Raw genomic sequence first — 16,775 nt, forward strand, 5'->3', positions numbered from 1 at the left:
AAAAGTGTGATGCTTTTGGAGCAAGTCCATTAGTAAAAGTGGGGGGGAAAAACAGCTGATATAGAGCACCTCAAAAAGTACTGCTCACAATGAAAGTTCCATCTATTTGAACTCAGATAAAGCCTGAGAGACGCCCATGCAGTGGCTTCCTACGCCAGAATCAAACTGAAATGATCTGACAGTCCCCATTGTTCGACGTGTGCAGCATTAACTGATCAGCTTTTGTTTCTGTCCTACAGTACAGCTCAAGAAATCTGCATTGCACAAGTATGTTTTTGTTCGAGAACATAAATATTGGCTCGGCAAAATTACACATGCGTAAAGATCAGTTCGCTCTTCATATACAAATGCACTGAGCACCAGCAGCTCTTAAAATGCCATCCATTACAGCGATATCAACTATCAAAAAGGTCACCAGACAATAAGTGAAATAGGAATGCAGTGTTCCACAACCAATGACCTGCAAGGAAAATGCCAAGCACATTTGGAGAGATCTCTTACACAGTCAGCCTCTCAATCATCAATTACATTTGTTCATCAAAACCCGAGGTGTGGAGTTGGAAAAAGTCATTGGTACAAAAGGGTCACGGCGTGTTTTTTTGTTTGCCTTTATATCAAAGGAACAATGGCATTTTTATATGGTCATACAGGAACTCTTGTAGTTAATCCTAAAGTGTGTCATTTTGTCATCAGCGGTGCATTTCTTTCAGTGCTAAAGGGTGATGTAATGTTATTGTCAATTTCCTGTTACCGTTCCTGTTCCTGGTACCACAGTGGACCTGTGACAGGTCTTCTGGGCAAAAAAAAAAAATATAGTTTAGTTTCAGCTGCAGTGGAGCAGAGCAGAGCATGGACATTGGAGAAACCGACTTAGTTTTTGAATTTATGAGGGAGATTACTGCAGATTCTGATTGTTTATTCCTTGTTATTTGACATAACTGAAAACACAGAATGGTCCTATTTCATTTATGTTAAGCGGGCAACATCATTTTGCCAAGGGGTGCTGTATTTTATATGCATGCAGCATGACTCTGTTCACACTTTCCTTCCTTCAAAGCACGCCAAGAGCCTTAACATCTTTAAAATGAGGGAATAAACAATGTTAAAGTAACCACTTAAATGTTGAACAAACCTATCAGACGGTGATAAACATTATTCCATGTATCAGCATATTTGATGCAGCGTCAGCAGGTAACGTTTCCGATTGGGCTAACGAGGGCTGATGCTGAGGCTCGACACACTTGTCCAGCAACTGGGCACTGACTGTATCCTCACTGTGTGTTTTGGTTTCACACTGTGTGAGCCACCCCTTGTCACTCCGCCCCCCTGAGTTTGGTTGTTCATTGTTTCATAAACAGAAATGGATTTGTCTCTGTCTTTCATGGACTTGTTAATACCTTTTTTGTGGTATTGTGAGATTCTGTTACATATTTCTCTTAGATTTTGTGTATAAGGAATAGTTTCACACTTTTCATAACATTTTCTTTTATGTTTACATAATGTCTTATCTGGAACAAAATCCTCCCTTGACTCAACTTGCTTACTGTAAGTAGAAGTGAAATCTGAGCGAGGGCTCAATATTAACGTAGGGAATTGCTGCACTTACGCCGGATTTCTAACGGCCTAAGGGACTAATAAGGGTACATTTTCTCCTTTGTTTTCAGCAGAACAAAACAATTACTAAACAACACACACTGCGGTCTTTATGTATTTAAACCAACCACAGGTGCATTTTCTTATTTTTTTAATCAGGAATGTTTCGCAGTCACCCTGGTCCTTGTTTGACGGTTAAAACATTTGGTTGATATTAGTCTTGACGAATTGCCTGCTACAGTGAGGCAGACCCAAAACAGATCATATTAAAGCACTAAATTGCACAGTTACAAATTCCTCAAGAGCAAATGTGGATAAACATAAAAATAAAACTATTTAGTTTGCTTAACAGAGCTTAACACAAGATGTTGACGAGCACACTTACGTTCACCGCTGTCAAGTATTCCTGATTCCTGTAAGGAGCGAATGCAGGAATCCACCAACTCCAAACCTGTCGTCAACTCGTCCTCGATATCCTTCTGTCCGTCCGCTGTGACGAGACAAGAAGAAGACACGGGACAAAAAAATGAGGCAAGGTAGCAGAGAGAGATGAATGAGATCTCTTTGAACTGTAACTTCCATTCTCTACTCTCACACTCCATAAAATTCCACACATTACATCTTGGTTATGAGCTGTGGGATGTTTTTGATTATATGCTGGATAGGACCCTGATAAGTCTTCCCTGGGAGTTGCCTGAGTGGAAATGAAGTTGTTTCAAAAGGTGTATTCAACTGAATGTTAAGTGTGTTTGAGTCAATTTGGGGTTTGTGTGTCCATGAATGTCTGTATGTAAACTAGCAATGAGGTGTTGAGTAGTCAGATTAAGCTCGTCGTGCGTGGCTGAGCAGTAAGTGTGATTGTACGGTGAACTTTACCTTGAGTGTTCCAGCGAAACTGCTCATCGGTCGAACTGCAAAAGAAGAACACAGTAAATGTAAGACTCATAAACGGAACAATAGCATTCAACCTTTCAAATATTTACATTATGTTTAAAACACTAGCCAAAATCAAGGGAAGAAAATGTCTTTTTAGTTTTTGGGGACCGTTATTTCAAAAACTTTACAGCATGCGACATTAGACAATGCTCTTATTATTATACTCAATGCAATCATGCAGATGCTGTACATACACGACCACATTTGCACACATTCATTCCCATGGATACACAAGACTTCTTTTCAATCCCCTTGATCACTGTCAATTGATCAGTGATTGATGAGGGAGGTGGAACCCGGGGAAAAAAGACAAAGCAAGCCCGAGGGAAACAGACAGGCAGAAAAAGAAAGTTAGAGATGAGTATCGAGCCACCAGCTGTGTAATCAATACAGACACAGACAGACTAAATGATACATATAGACTCTTTCATCTGACTTCATCTACACCATTAGTCTAGCTGTCTGGCAACGTGGCTCGTTTCTGCACTTGTCGCATTCATACTGCTTTGTATTCAACCAGCCCAACTTTGTAATTGAATGCCTGTCACGGTGTGTGCATGTGGGATATGGATGTCAAAGTATATTTTGCGTCTAAAGGGCTTGAACGCCGTCATGTGTGTACAAGTTTGAAGTACATGAGAACGCGAGAATACATTTACATGAGTTTGAGATGATGTCATTATCTATGATGGTATCGGTCTACCAGAGCTGCAGAGATGGCTATTTTCTAAATACCATTCATAGATTGATCGGACTGTTGAATCAGTGTCGAGTACAAGCCTCTTTCAAAAGCATCACACTCTGAGAGTCATTGATGTGTGACAATGCAGTGCTATTTTTTTTTTTTTTCGTTTGTTTGACTTTTCATTTGTGTGATAAAGTTCTGACATGCGTCCGCTTGTTAGACAGTCTGTTAATTGAACCTGAAGATCGACGCTGCTTACATGACAGCCAGTCAATACTCACATACTGAGGTCAGAATCTCTGTGTTCTGCTGAAGTTTCAGTTTTCTCTTCTCTAAGGCAGTGGCTCGCAAACTTTTCATACCGAGTGCAACCTGAGAAAATATTGATTGAGCTCTCGAAGTAACACCATTATCGCCAACGTTAAAATACAGTGAAAATACGCGAAAATAGATTAAGATGTTATGAGTTTGGTCAAAACTCCTCGTCTCCACTTCGATCACATACCCTGGTATATACAGTAGGACAGTATGTCGGATTTTCTGATCAGTGGTACGTGAGGAAGCTCACGTACCACTGATGGTACACATATCATGGTTTGAGAACCATGGCTGTGAGGTATATAAAGAATTATTCTGCAGACACCAATAATCAAATGACAAACATGTATGACATTGATTATTGAAAGACAAAAAGAATGAAAGAAAGATTAAATCAGTGCATACTGTATATGATTCCCTGCTCATCCTGCATTTCTTTAGTTGAAAGAGAATCTTACGCAACAGCAAACCCACTGAGACACACGAGTGCAGCACAAAAGAGACTGGAATTAGCAGCAATGCAGGGGAAAGTCGGATCAATTAAGAATTACTAATTATACAGAGATTGAAACATCAAATCTCACCAATGTGAAAGAGAAGGTTAGATGATAAATCCACATTAATTAAGTATGGACCCATTTTACTTTCCTAGAATACTGTGACTGATTTAAAGACAAATTATTCTTCATTTATCATGTCTCTGCTGCTCTCCTCTCTAAACTTAATAACTAGCTTCACACTAGCGAGTGTCTCGCTCTATTTCAGTATATTTTCACAGGAAATTATGCAGCAAAGAAATGTAATGCTTTTTGGCAATTACTTGTTTTAGATTCAGTGTCACACAACAAAGAGCTCAATGACCAAATTTGACCGTGTTGTATGTCGGTAAGGACATTTTTTTTTAAATTGACACTTTAAACTTAACAATTACTCTCCAGCTGGGAGTGAACGATGGAAGCAAAGGTTCCGTTTAAATAAAAAGAAAAAAAATCAGCTTGACGGGCTAATGAAACACCGTCAGCATGGGACAGTAACAGCATGTGGGTCAGACAGGTGGAGTTAAGATCAAACGGCCTTTTGATCAAACACTCAGTCCAGCAGAGAAACGCATTTAATATCTTTAACTTTAAAAGTCCTTTTACTTATAGTATTATCACAAATACCACCTGCATATAAGTCAGCATTATTCATAGCATGTCTTTGCTTAGTATAATAAAAAGTTCAAATCAATAAAAACAAGGCTTCGCTGTTGTGATATAATGAGATTAAGTATTGAGGTGTGGTGTGAGAGCATCATTCCTTTATCGGGTTGAAAATTGTACTTAAATGTCTGTATTATTATTATTATTATCATTGTTGTTGTTATTTTATCAATAATAATGTAAACATATCTTTCATAGAGATTGTATTTTAATGACAAAGTCATATAAATTATTTTACTAGTAATGACAAAAACATTTAGGTTAATTAGGGATCTGCAAGCAGGAGGGATAGTCCATCTCTCCAAGGGGAAAAAAGAAAATGTATTAAACTGACCTAACTGTGAAATGTCCTCATCATATCTCACCGGCCTGTGGAGAAGGTTACGTCTTTGAACAATCCTAAAATGCCAGATCTAGGACATTACATTATAAATATTTCAAACGTGTTTTGATGCCTTTAAGAACTGGTTCTTCAAAGCAAACTTTTCACTTTTAAGGCTCACTTCTGTCGCCCTCCCAGGTAGATAAAAGCATCTGGCTCCATTTTAATACAATTATTTATGCATTTTTTTCACATATACATATTTTTTTATAGACTAATTGGACACTACAAAATGCTTTGCTGTGCAGCTGCCACAGAGTTGCACTTCTCTGCAAGTCACACGGAAGCCACTCACAACTGCAAGCAAATTCTCCTCCTTTGGGAAACATTGCCAAATCTAATTATAGGTAGACTGATTGCGCGGCAGGTGCTGATTCAGAAAAAGAGTGCGGCGTACAGTAGGTGTGACAATGACATCATGCAGATGCACACACACACACACACACACAACCCAATGAGAATGTGAGCTGTGCATTTGTCTAACAGCATGTGAGCATTGTGTCATCTGTGTTCAAGTGTGACAGAGAGAAGACAGTTCAGGAAGAGAGAGAAGGACAAGACAGAGGAAGAGAACTTTGCATGAGACACTAGGAGAGAGCTGATAGTCAGGAGAGAGAGATTTAATAAACATTATTCCACAACACTGCACACTCTCGCCTGCAATGCCACAACACTACACCCAGTAAGGCAGTGAGTCTCTTTTAACAGTGGGCCCGTTAAATCCACTTCTGCACTCGTAGACGCAACACAGCTCACATCACTACAGTGTCCTCTACTGTTCCTGATGAAATCTACATCATATTAATTTCATAAAAATTGAAAAGTGCAGTTTCCTCCTTTAGTCCTATTATATAGTATGTGCACGGGTATTAGTATTAATGTCTTTTCAAATGATTGGTTTAAGCACAAATAAGCACATGTTTTGGTGGTAGCCTGTGGTGTCAGCTAATCTTTATACATTGAGAAATGATTAAAGTGTAAGAAAAGGCCTTCACATTTTATTCAACATTCTTACACAGTACAGTATGAATGTGTGTCCACATCATCAAATTCATAGATATACTGTACATTTGTTTGGGTGACTAATTAGATATTTAGTAGAGACAGAGAATGAGAACATTTACAGTACATTTATGAAAAAGAGAGGAAAATGTCCTGGCCTTTGTTGTCAACAAATAACAACCAAACTAAAGTGAACACATGTGAATTATTGTGGAAACATTGGACATCACCCGTCTGAGTAGGATGGAAGATGGTGGATCTGTAGAACCAATACCAAGCAGCTCTAAAGCTCTTCTGTGCGGTGACTACACACGTTAGTTACTAAAGTTCCTCCTGTGAATTCTCCTTTTAATCCATCTACATGTGGGCAAAAGCACAAAATGCTTTCCTTGTAAATCCTGTCTTGTTCCGGAAAGGTGCAGTTTTCATTTGTAGATCACTAATAAAAACTGGTAAACATGCTGACAGTGTTTGTGGTAAAAGTATGAAGCCATCTAGACAGTAATCCTGGAAGCCACAGCCTTCATGAGTTATTAGGTCTAAGCTTGTTATACATTACTCAGAAGGAGTTACAAACTGTCACACAGGGTTCTGCTTAAACCCTCCAGCTGCCTCCCTTCACAGATAGTAACGCTCCTTGTCCTGATAAGGCTGTCAGGGGGAAAGTGTGCACGCTCACACATCCACAGTTTACTCTCACGTGAGCCAGAACCTAAACACAAAACATACACTCCAGGTAAGGGATTGTGCTGCTAATTCTTCACAGAGCAGGTTAGAGAAAACAATCTGCGTACATCAAGCACGAGTTGTGAAGATCAATAGATTCAGATAACACTCAAAACCACTAAGAGCCTCACATTCTGGTCTTTGTCCAGAGAGTTCACAGTGAGCGTTGATTTATTTCCTGGCTTCTGCACATAGCCTGTTTTTAAAGTAATTCACACTCATTTGCAAATGTGACAATTTTCATTAGTACAAATGTGTTTTTTCACATTTTCACACAAAGAACACTCGGTACATTTACATGCACAGCTAAGGCCATAGTCCGACTAAGACAGGCAATCGGACAACTTGCCGAGCCTGAGTATGCAGTGCATGCAGAGGAGAAACAGAGAGATACAGCGCCTCCTCAGGTGGCGCTGTATCTCTCCATAAGATAGTGTGTAATGAATCAACAAAGAGGGAACGCCGAGATGGATCGTGCTGTGAATCACCGACATACAAATTTGATCAAGCATGGCTGCGTGGTTGTGTTGTCCAAAGAAAGACACCACTGTTGACATTTACGTCAACAGTGCTTCAGTTCAAAAGTCGCCAAAGACCAGGGAGGACATTTTTGTGCATGCGCAGAACGCCAATTCCAGTCCGACTAAGAGTGTATGTATACAGGAACAATCGGACTATGTATCGCATTACCCAGATATGTTAGTCCGACTAAGACCAGCTTGATTTTAGATAGACTAACGTATTTATATGACATGTAAATAAACTGAATAACTGTCTTAGTCCGACTAAAATCAGACTTTTAACATGCATGTAAACGCACTGACTGATGTTCTAGAATCACACTGACCTGTCTCGTTCATTCAGCAAACAACCTGCCTAATAATGGATACTTGTCTTCTTTAATTAAAGTTTAAGGGATCTCTATTACCTCCAAAAAGGAGATTACAGTATAAGTTCAACTTTGTCTTTTCAATAAAAATCTGTCTCCAGGATCATGTAAATACTAATCTGATTTGCACTAAACTTAATGGATGGATGAGGCCCGAGTGAGCCAGGGTACAATTAAATTTTAGTGTGGTTCCAGTAAGTGGGAAGCATCCAGGAATATTGGATCAATGGATCAAAACTGAGATACTGATGAGATTGTATAATTTATTGCACATTATCAAATTCCGTTCACCTCCTTTTTTGATTTATTTCTTCCTTCTGACACAAGAGTTAAGGAATACAGTATGTGTGGGATTTTTTGGCCTTGGCAAAGGTTATGTGCTTTACTGCCCATATTATGAATTCCTCTAAATATGGAATGAAGGACAGTGGAGAGACAAATGACATATTATTTTGAGCAGTGAAGAACCAAAGCCCCACACCGATATAAATGTGTGGTACATCCAACGTTCACACCTCATCAGTGTTAAACTATAATGATCTTAATTGTGATAAAGCGGATTCTTTTGAGTGTGGACTACAAATGTAAGAAGACAAATGTGCACACTCACTTTTAGGCATGGAGTTGTTATGGGAACGTATTTTTTGACATCTGTCTGTCGATTGAATACAAACCTACCCAATGGGGGATGTCATAACAACAGCTTTCCACTTCATCATCATCACCATGACAGTATGACATTACAGTGATCTGTCAATCTAGAGTGGGCTTTTATGCTGTGTACAGAGGGAGTGGGAGTGTGTCTGCATGCATGTACGTGTGCACATGAGAGAGAAAGAGGAATTTTAAATTGTCTTTGTGGTGGAAGTGGGTGAAATGACAATGTGAACAAAATGAATAGAATGGACGCAAAACACAACACAAGTGACACACAGTAACACAAAAGTAAGCCTAAAGATTGAGGCTAAACAGTGTTTTAGCCTGCCTGCTTTGACAATGTCAATGTATGTGTGCATGTGGTTGGTACATACCCTTGTGCGAGGTCTCTGATACTCAAAAAGCTGTCTTTTGTTCTGGAAACAAGGCTGAGGATAAACCTCTGAGGATATGACAGCTGAAAGACAGAGTGGCTGGAACAGAATTGTCTCGTCAAAGTGTTCACTGAAATTATTTCTAATGCCCGACTACTGACAGCTGCAACAAAAACCCCTATTCCTACTAAAAAGAAAACAACAATAGGGATGTTTCAACTCTGTACAGCTCTCTCTTCTCTGACTCATCCACTTTCAGCTCCTAAACACTCACGTTAACCTACCAGCTCTCTTTAAATGTGTATGTGTGCTCTGATTTATGCTTATGGGTAAATTGATATACTGCATGTGCATAGACACAGTAAGTGAAGCCTGTTATGGAGCCTTAAAGTCGTCATGACACTGCTCTAGGACTTCCTCATAGTTATGCTCCCTTCTCCATATTGACTGCTATTAAAGTGGCAACCAGTGCCACCGCAGCTGTGAAGACAGCGTGCTCTCCGTTGTGGAGGACTTCTCAAAACGCTGGCACCTACTGTACAACTGTGATGTAAACCAAAGAGGGAGTTAAGAGTGATGTTTCTAAGGGAAAAAGATGACAAGGACATTTCTGGAGTGAGGCCATATATGTTTAAACAGATACACGGTGGTGCTGGTGACTGGTGCTGAGGGAAAGACCCGAGGAACGCAGGCTCATCTCCGCGATGGAGTCGATGCTTTTGAAAGGTAAGTTGGATTGGGGACGGCACAGCTCCTGACTGGATAGGAATCACTGAGTACAAGATGAGGCGGCATCATCATCATACATAATATGCAGAAGCTACTACACTCTGACATCGTGTCATGAGGACTTTAATGTTACCTCTCACACACACACACACACACACACACAGTTACTATTTATGTGTCTGTAAAAAGAGCACTGACAATTTATACAAGACCTCTGGACACAACACAACAAGCTTTGGCCAGATTTGGACAAATATTTTGAAATTGTAAACACGTTTGGGTCGTGCTCAGTCACATTTTCTGCTCTGGCCCCGAGTACAAGTGTTTGGGGGTGAGCGATTTTTGGGCACTGAGCTGTAGAGCGAGGCAGTAGCCAGTTGACTAATCATGCTCTTCATTTTTTTTGCAGTAGTGGATGGATATGGCGAGGCTGAACTGCACACAGACTTTGTAAGGAAAAGATCCGAGGATTACGAGGTACTGAAGTGCATTGAATTGTGTGCAGTAAAGATGAGAAAAACAAAGGCAAGTGCTGCATTGAGTCACAAAATATCAAGAGAAAGTGTTTTGTTTTGTTGTTTTTTCACTTTTAGGATATTTATGCATTAATAAAGGATTTGTTTCTACAGTGGGACACCACCGATGCCTTTCTCTCAGGCTGCCACTTGACCAATGTGGTAAATTTTGAATAGATTATGCTGTGTAGCTCTGTCGATGTGTGCTCTGTGTCGAGTGAACCCACTAAGGTAGCAGACGTGTTACAGTGTACAGTCTGTGATTTACACTGCACTGTCTGCACGCAGGGAAAACAAGGACAGGAAAGGAAAATGTATTTATATAACACATTTGATCACAAAGAAAAACACACAGGTTTGTGCAGGGATTCTTCTTATGACACTGCATTGATCTCCATTCTTTTGGACAACCTAAACAAAACACTATCCTAACTAACTTATAAGTCATATTAACACTGTTCATAGGTTTGATTAAACCGAACGGTTTTGAGTTTGGACTTTAAAATGGAAACGCTATTTGCAGGTTTGTATTTCTTGAGGTAAAGTATTTGAGAGAGCAGGTCCACAGTGACTAAATGTGCTTTAACCTGCTGCTTGCATCATTAGAAAACCACTGAGGACCTGAGAGGTTTGATTGTATGGTAGTTAGTGCGGAAAAATACTAGGCAGCTGAACCAGGCAAGCAAAAACAGCAACATGTCAACACAGGTTACACTAACTGCATCAGGCTTGGGTCAGATACAGACAAAAAAGCTTGTACTCGCTTAGACTTGGGTCATGTTCTAACCCGAAAAATGTGGCCTGTGCAGTGCTCTAGTAGAAGGTACAAAAAAAACAACAAATATTTACACTTCGCTCTACTCCAAGTCAACACTGCATTAGGTGATATACGCCAAGAGCATAAACAACTTGACTCACATTGTTTTTACTGTATCAACCCAAGACCTTCAGTTTCTGCAGTTGACCAGTGCACACAAGTGTTTGTCCAGTGTGCATTAACCAATAAGTCCTTTGAAAGAATCATTTTCCATATTTTACATAACACAGCAGTACACACACCAATCTCCAGCAAGAGAGTCTGGAAAGACCCCTGTTGGGCAAAGTACAGTGTCGCACACAATGACTCCACAAAACATTTTAATTTTGTGCCTCAGACACATTCATTCAATCTTTTGTACGAGCAATACGAACAACTGTGAGCTTACACAGTGAGCAGGACCTGCTGGTTGCACTATTTCAGCTCAGGAACATCTGCTGTGTGTGTCTAAATCACCAAGCTATTATAGTTATGATGATAGGTGGGCTATCGCTGTTTTGTACCAGCACCAGATAATGACAGAATACCCCCATGCATAATTCACAAGGGACACGTGGCCTGACACCAGGTGTGCCCTGCATTATTGTGCTCACACACACACACATTATACTCATCTAACGAGGCTCACTGCACCAAGACTGATATCACATGTTATTGAACTCGAGATTAATAACTCTGTTTCTCACAATGTGAAATGTAAGAACAAATATTATAGTTGTGCTACTAAGATATCATAAAAGTTTTAATGAGATTTGTTTAATCCTCATTATAAATATTAATGTTGTATTTATACTTCTTTACCTGTTCTTTACTGCACGATATTTTGAGACTATACAGTAGAGCTGTTTTATGACATTTTTAAGTATAAGATGACTGTTTGCATTTCAGGTCATGCAGAGATCCAGGAGACATGTGTGTATGTACTAAGGGTGGGTCAAAATATCAATTACGTGATCGTTGTGCTTCCTTGGGCAATACAATAATCAATACGTCAGGACAAATATTGATATTTTAATTCATAAATGAAGGCGCTCTAAACAGTCCCTGCCAAGTTTCACTCGCCGGGCTTCACATATTGATGTCTCCTCGCGGCGGCGCTACCCAAACAAATGAGGGAAACTTGGGCGGAGGGTACCTGGCTGAAGAAGAGGGAGTTTACAGTGGGATAATGACGGAGAAAGCTACGTTAAGAGATGCCCCATCCATGTTCAATACAGAGACTTTATACACTTTCTCTATGTTGTGAATAAAAAGAGAAATCCTGCACATTTGTTTTGTTTTCTTCAGGTAGACGGATATATCGCTATGACTGTCATGCAATATAATGATTATCACCGAATCGTTGTATCTTAATATTATTGGCATCGTGGACCATGTATCACATTACGTATTGATGTGCCCTGTGATTCTACCCCTAATGTACACAACAAGCAGTTAAATAGTAGTAAATAATTTCAGAGCACGCAGTGCTGACAGTGGTAAGAACGTCTGTGATTAGTTAACTATTTTCCATCTTAAAAAAGTTTGTATTGTTTTTAGCAATTCACTAATGTTATGCTTTGAGTCTCCATCCAATCAGACGCCATATTTGGATCAGTGGTTGTGAAAAACGTCTGATCTTTAAAGTCATCTTTGTGTTTGTGTGTCTATCCAGCAGTGTGATAGGACACCTAGAGTTGGTTTGCAGCCCTCAGTTCATAGAAACTGCCTTGTGGCTTAGCACTAATGAATGTTTTTGAGGAGTTTAAATGTTTGCTTTTACTCCGACTCCCCAGATTTTGAACAACAATTCTCCAAAGCCAAAACAAAACGAGGCTCATTTGACTACATTTCTGTCTAAATTTCCATCGAAGGTTTTCCTTTGTCTCTGTGGTCATTACACATTCAGCCGTGTCACTGCGGCCTACATACTGCATTCTGATTGTCCAGGTTTTCTTAAAAAAAAAGGAACATATCACTAATTGTGCTTTTAGAGGTGGAGCACATTAGTCCTCGGAGGGTTACAGGGTTTTGCTTCAATATACTTGGTTAAAATGTGATCTCACAAAAAGAGAACATTTTAACAAGCTTGTTGGCAATCAATAGAACAATATGCACAGTTGGCTCACAATCGTATGTGACAAAGTAGCAATGATATTAACATAACAATTAAGATTTGCACATGAGTAATTGTACGACAGGCTGCTCAGTACAGCAGCAAATGGGAGTCAAAAGGCAGAATGATGTGTCAGACACGGTTTGCTCACAAAACGCTGCTGAATTTAGGAAACAGTCGGCTACCAGACAACAAATCAGTCGTGGTTCCACAGTACAGAGGATCTTATACAAACCAAACAGGTTTCAGTGTTGTTCTGCAAAAACTGTATTTCAAATGTTTCCAGCTGAAGGGAAATAGAGAAAATACTAAAATTCATGCTGCATGTACACACACCACTGTATTACTAAGAGACAAGGGAAGGGATTAACAGAGATTACAGAGGGCAAAGTGAAAACACTTGGCCAGTCAACGCCAATCATAATTTCTCAACTGTGTTGCTGGCTCTCACTCACAAACAGCTTGACCTCACCCTATGAGACTATTCTACACTTACAAGTGTCAGTGAGGACAGGACACATTCTCTCGAGCTGTGACTTCTGCTAACTGCACTGTGCTCTCTGAAATGAATCTTTCTTTTTTTTTTTGCTTTTATTTGATTCTGGCAGTTCCACCCCTCCTCCCATTCACATTTAGACACATTTGTTCCTTCAGATTAATGAGAGGAAGTACAGCTTGTTCTCTAAAGTGTGTACATTTATGTCGGCGGACCCACATTACTGTGATTGCTAGTCATAGTCTGTTATCTTGTCGGCGACAAAAACTGTAATCTCCCGCAGCCTGTCAGGCACTGCGAAATCCATATGCACACATCAATATAACACAGGCACACACACACACACACACAAACTCACACATACACGCATGTGTAGTAGTGTGATGTCACAGGCAGACAGGACACCTTAGAGCTTCGCAGGCTGAAGCAGTCAACAGCGTAAATCAGTCATTCCCTGGAGAATCATCTCACCAATGATTTAGTGGGAGTCACCGAGTCAGTCACAGCTTCCACTCCATAAGAGGGATTTATTATTGTGTGTGTGTGTGTGTGTGTGTGTGCACCTACATGTCTTTCGTAAGTTGTGTCAACAAATTGTAGTTTGCAATCAGTATGGTCTTCACAACGTTGAGACTGTAAGACTGTTTTTAGGGTTCAGGTAGAATTTAGTTTGAGGTTAGGGGAAAGAAGAAGGTGATGTGTGAGAGAGCATTCAAGGAACAAGGAGTTATTCACCTTACAGTGTCTGTTCCTTTGACGCCCCATGAGACCAATTATCAATACCAAATGACTAAACACACACACATGCACATGTAATCCTACACCACACAGGAACTGCTGCTGCTGCTGCTTGACAGTTAGATCATCATAATGGCTCGACATGAGCCTCATACGGTCAATATTCATAATTCAAGGGAGACAGCTTGAAGAGTTTATCACATAAAAAACACACACATACAGTAGCACATACAGAGATACTTGTGAGTATCCGTCTTTCCTGTTGCCAAGAAAGTCTATGTTAACTTGTCAGATGTCAGTGAAATAAACAAAAACCAAATGTGAAAAAAAAATAGTAACGAACATGAGATTGGCCGCTAATCGTGTTAAGGGCATGTTAGGCTTTGAACGGCATTAATCTTAGCACATAGGGTCCAATATTGTTTCACTTCGCTTAATATGCCACCTGTATAGATTTTGAGAAGCCGCAAGTCAAGTCTTGTCAATTTGATTTATATAGCCCAACATCACAAACAGTTTGCCTCAAAGGGCTTCACATTCTGTACAGAATGTGGCACCGTCTGTCCTTAGACCGTCACAGAGTGAAAAATCCCCAAAAACCCTTGTACAGGGAGGGGGAAAAAAAAGGGATAAATCTAAAGAAGAGCCACGGAGGAGGGATCCCTCTCCCAGGATGTACAGTAGATGTCACATGTACAAAAACAAGTCCAGCAGATGACAAAAAACCTATAAATAATAATATAAAATTCACTCACATATGGTAATGTGTACTGTTACTCATCTCTCTCATAGTCCCCGACTGTAATTAATACTATAAACAATGACTTATGTTCCACAGAAAGGTGACATGGTATCGCTATAGTGAAAATTAATAATGATCTGTTACACAAGTAACACACAGTAGGTGTGTGTAGGTGTAAATGACAATGGGGCTGTTCGCATAGCTTAAATGAACGCACGCATACAGTGTGTGGGAATTTATATCACGTATGTAATTGATTGAGGAGTGATGTAAGGTGACATGAACTTGGGCCCTGAAGGGTGAAGTTTTAATTAACTGGTAGGAGACGAGCTGGCTGGTTCAGCTTCTACAATACATCACCATGTCTGGTCTGCAATGACTCCGAGAGCGCACACGTGCAAACACACATGCAAACACACATGCAGGCACGCACACAGACACACTCACTCAAAAGCCACCTGGCCATAGCAGGGTGCAGCGAACTTGTGAGTGGATTTAACTGTCCCTCTTTGTGCCAGAGATTGGAGTAAGTCACGCATATGCAAGTCACATTCAAGTCTCAAGCAATTCTGCAGTCCTTCTTGCAAGAATCAAGCAAGTCAAGTCACATGAATATCAAAAAAGAAGATGATTTTCTCAAATATTCCATGTTTAAATATGCTAAAAAAGACATTTTGAACTGCTAGAGGTTTATCAGTAACAGAAACAATGTATTACTCATACAATGTAAGGACTGCTTCATGAAAAAATAACCCCAACACCAAAAAAATGAAAATGAATAAAACTACAGAGCCTAAAATGTTAAGAATACTGACATTAGGCCTACATTAAACCATGGAAATGCATTTGAAATATTCGGCAAAAAAACCCCCGGCATGTTTCTCACGCTAATCATAACCACACCCACCAAGACGTTATCTATCATTCGCTTAAAAATAGCAGCCAATTGACTTGAAGTGTCGAATGGAATTTCACGTAGCATTGTTGGTGTCGCTCGGTTGCCAGGTTTGTGAGCAGCAGACACCCAATGTTTTCAACGCAAACAAATTGTAACGTTATGCCCTCAATATTTAAACACATATATAAATAATCAGGCCATTCTGAGTCATTTCACTGAAGTCTAAGTTGAGTCTTTTGCCAAAAGTCTCTATTCCGCAAATTTGCAACTTAGGACGTGACTAGAGTTCCCCACCCCTGCTTTGTGCCTCTTAGCATAGCAAACAAGGTTATTCAGACTGTTATTAATTGGCACAAAAGGTGTCAGTGTCAACACTGAAGGGAGAGAAGAAAGATGTCAAAATTCGATTTAGTGACTGGAGAAAAGAATTACTATGTCCAGGTAACGTCCTTGTCATCCCCGATGTTTTTGTTCTCTTCCCTTTGTGCAGTTCTACCTCCTAGTACTGAAACAACACGATTACAAAGGCATGATGCCACCTCATTGATTTTGCATTAACTCCTGAAAACAAGATTCAAAGCTCATTTCTGTGATTATGTCCATTAAATATTGGAGCAGAAAAGGATATTTTCCCTGTGCATGAAAGAACAGTTTGAAAGAATCGCTGCAGGTAGATTACAGGCCCACAGTTTGCAATCAGTCTATTGATCCAGGAAGAAAACAGTGTTTAGTTGGTTTACTGTATTGATTGTGATGTTTTACCAGGGGTGAAGATTTACATTCACATTCCTGGTGACAACTGAAAACAAACGGATGTTTCATTTGACACGGAAAAATCCAACCCACATTGCCTATCAGTCTATCATCCAAATATATATTTCTTTCCTCCTTGAATGATGACATTCTAGAGAATGTGAATATAGAAATGATAAAAAAAAGATGCCCAAACGATGCGTGAATGGAGCCTTTGCACAGCTCCCA

General features: G+C 39.9%; 1 protein-coding gene across 1 annotated transcript in view; it reads right to left on the reverse strand.

The window, feature by feature from the left end:
- The window catches only part of ctnnd2a (catenin (cadherin-associated protein), delta 2a), a 225,123-nt gene that overhangs the window by 121,076 nt on the left and 87,272 nt on the right, over nucleotides 1-16,775 (reverse strand). The window contains exons 4-5 of the mRNA XM_058635385.1: nucleotides 2,470-2,504; nucleotides 1,979-2,083 (exon numbers count right to left, since the gene is read on the reverse strand). Of these exons, the coding sequence (XP_058491368.1) occupies nucleotides 1,979-2,083; nucleotides 2,470-2,504 (140 nt within the window). The remainder of the gene's footprint in view (nucleotides 1-1,978; nucleotides 2,084-2,469; nucleotides 2,505-16,775) is intronic.

This window comes from Solea solea, chromosome 1 (genome assembly GCF_958295425.1).
Source record: "Solea solea chromosome 1, fSolSol10.1, whole genome shotgun sequence".
NCBI lineage: Eukaryota > Metazoa > Chordata > Actinopteri > Pleuronectiformes > Soleidae > Solea > Solea solea.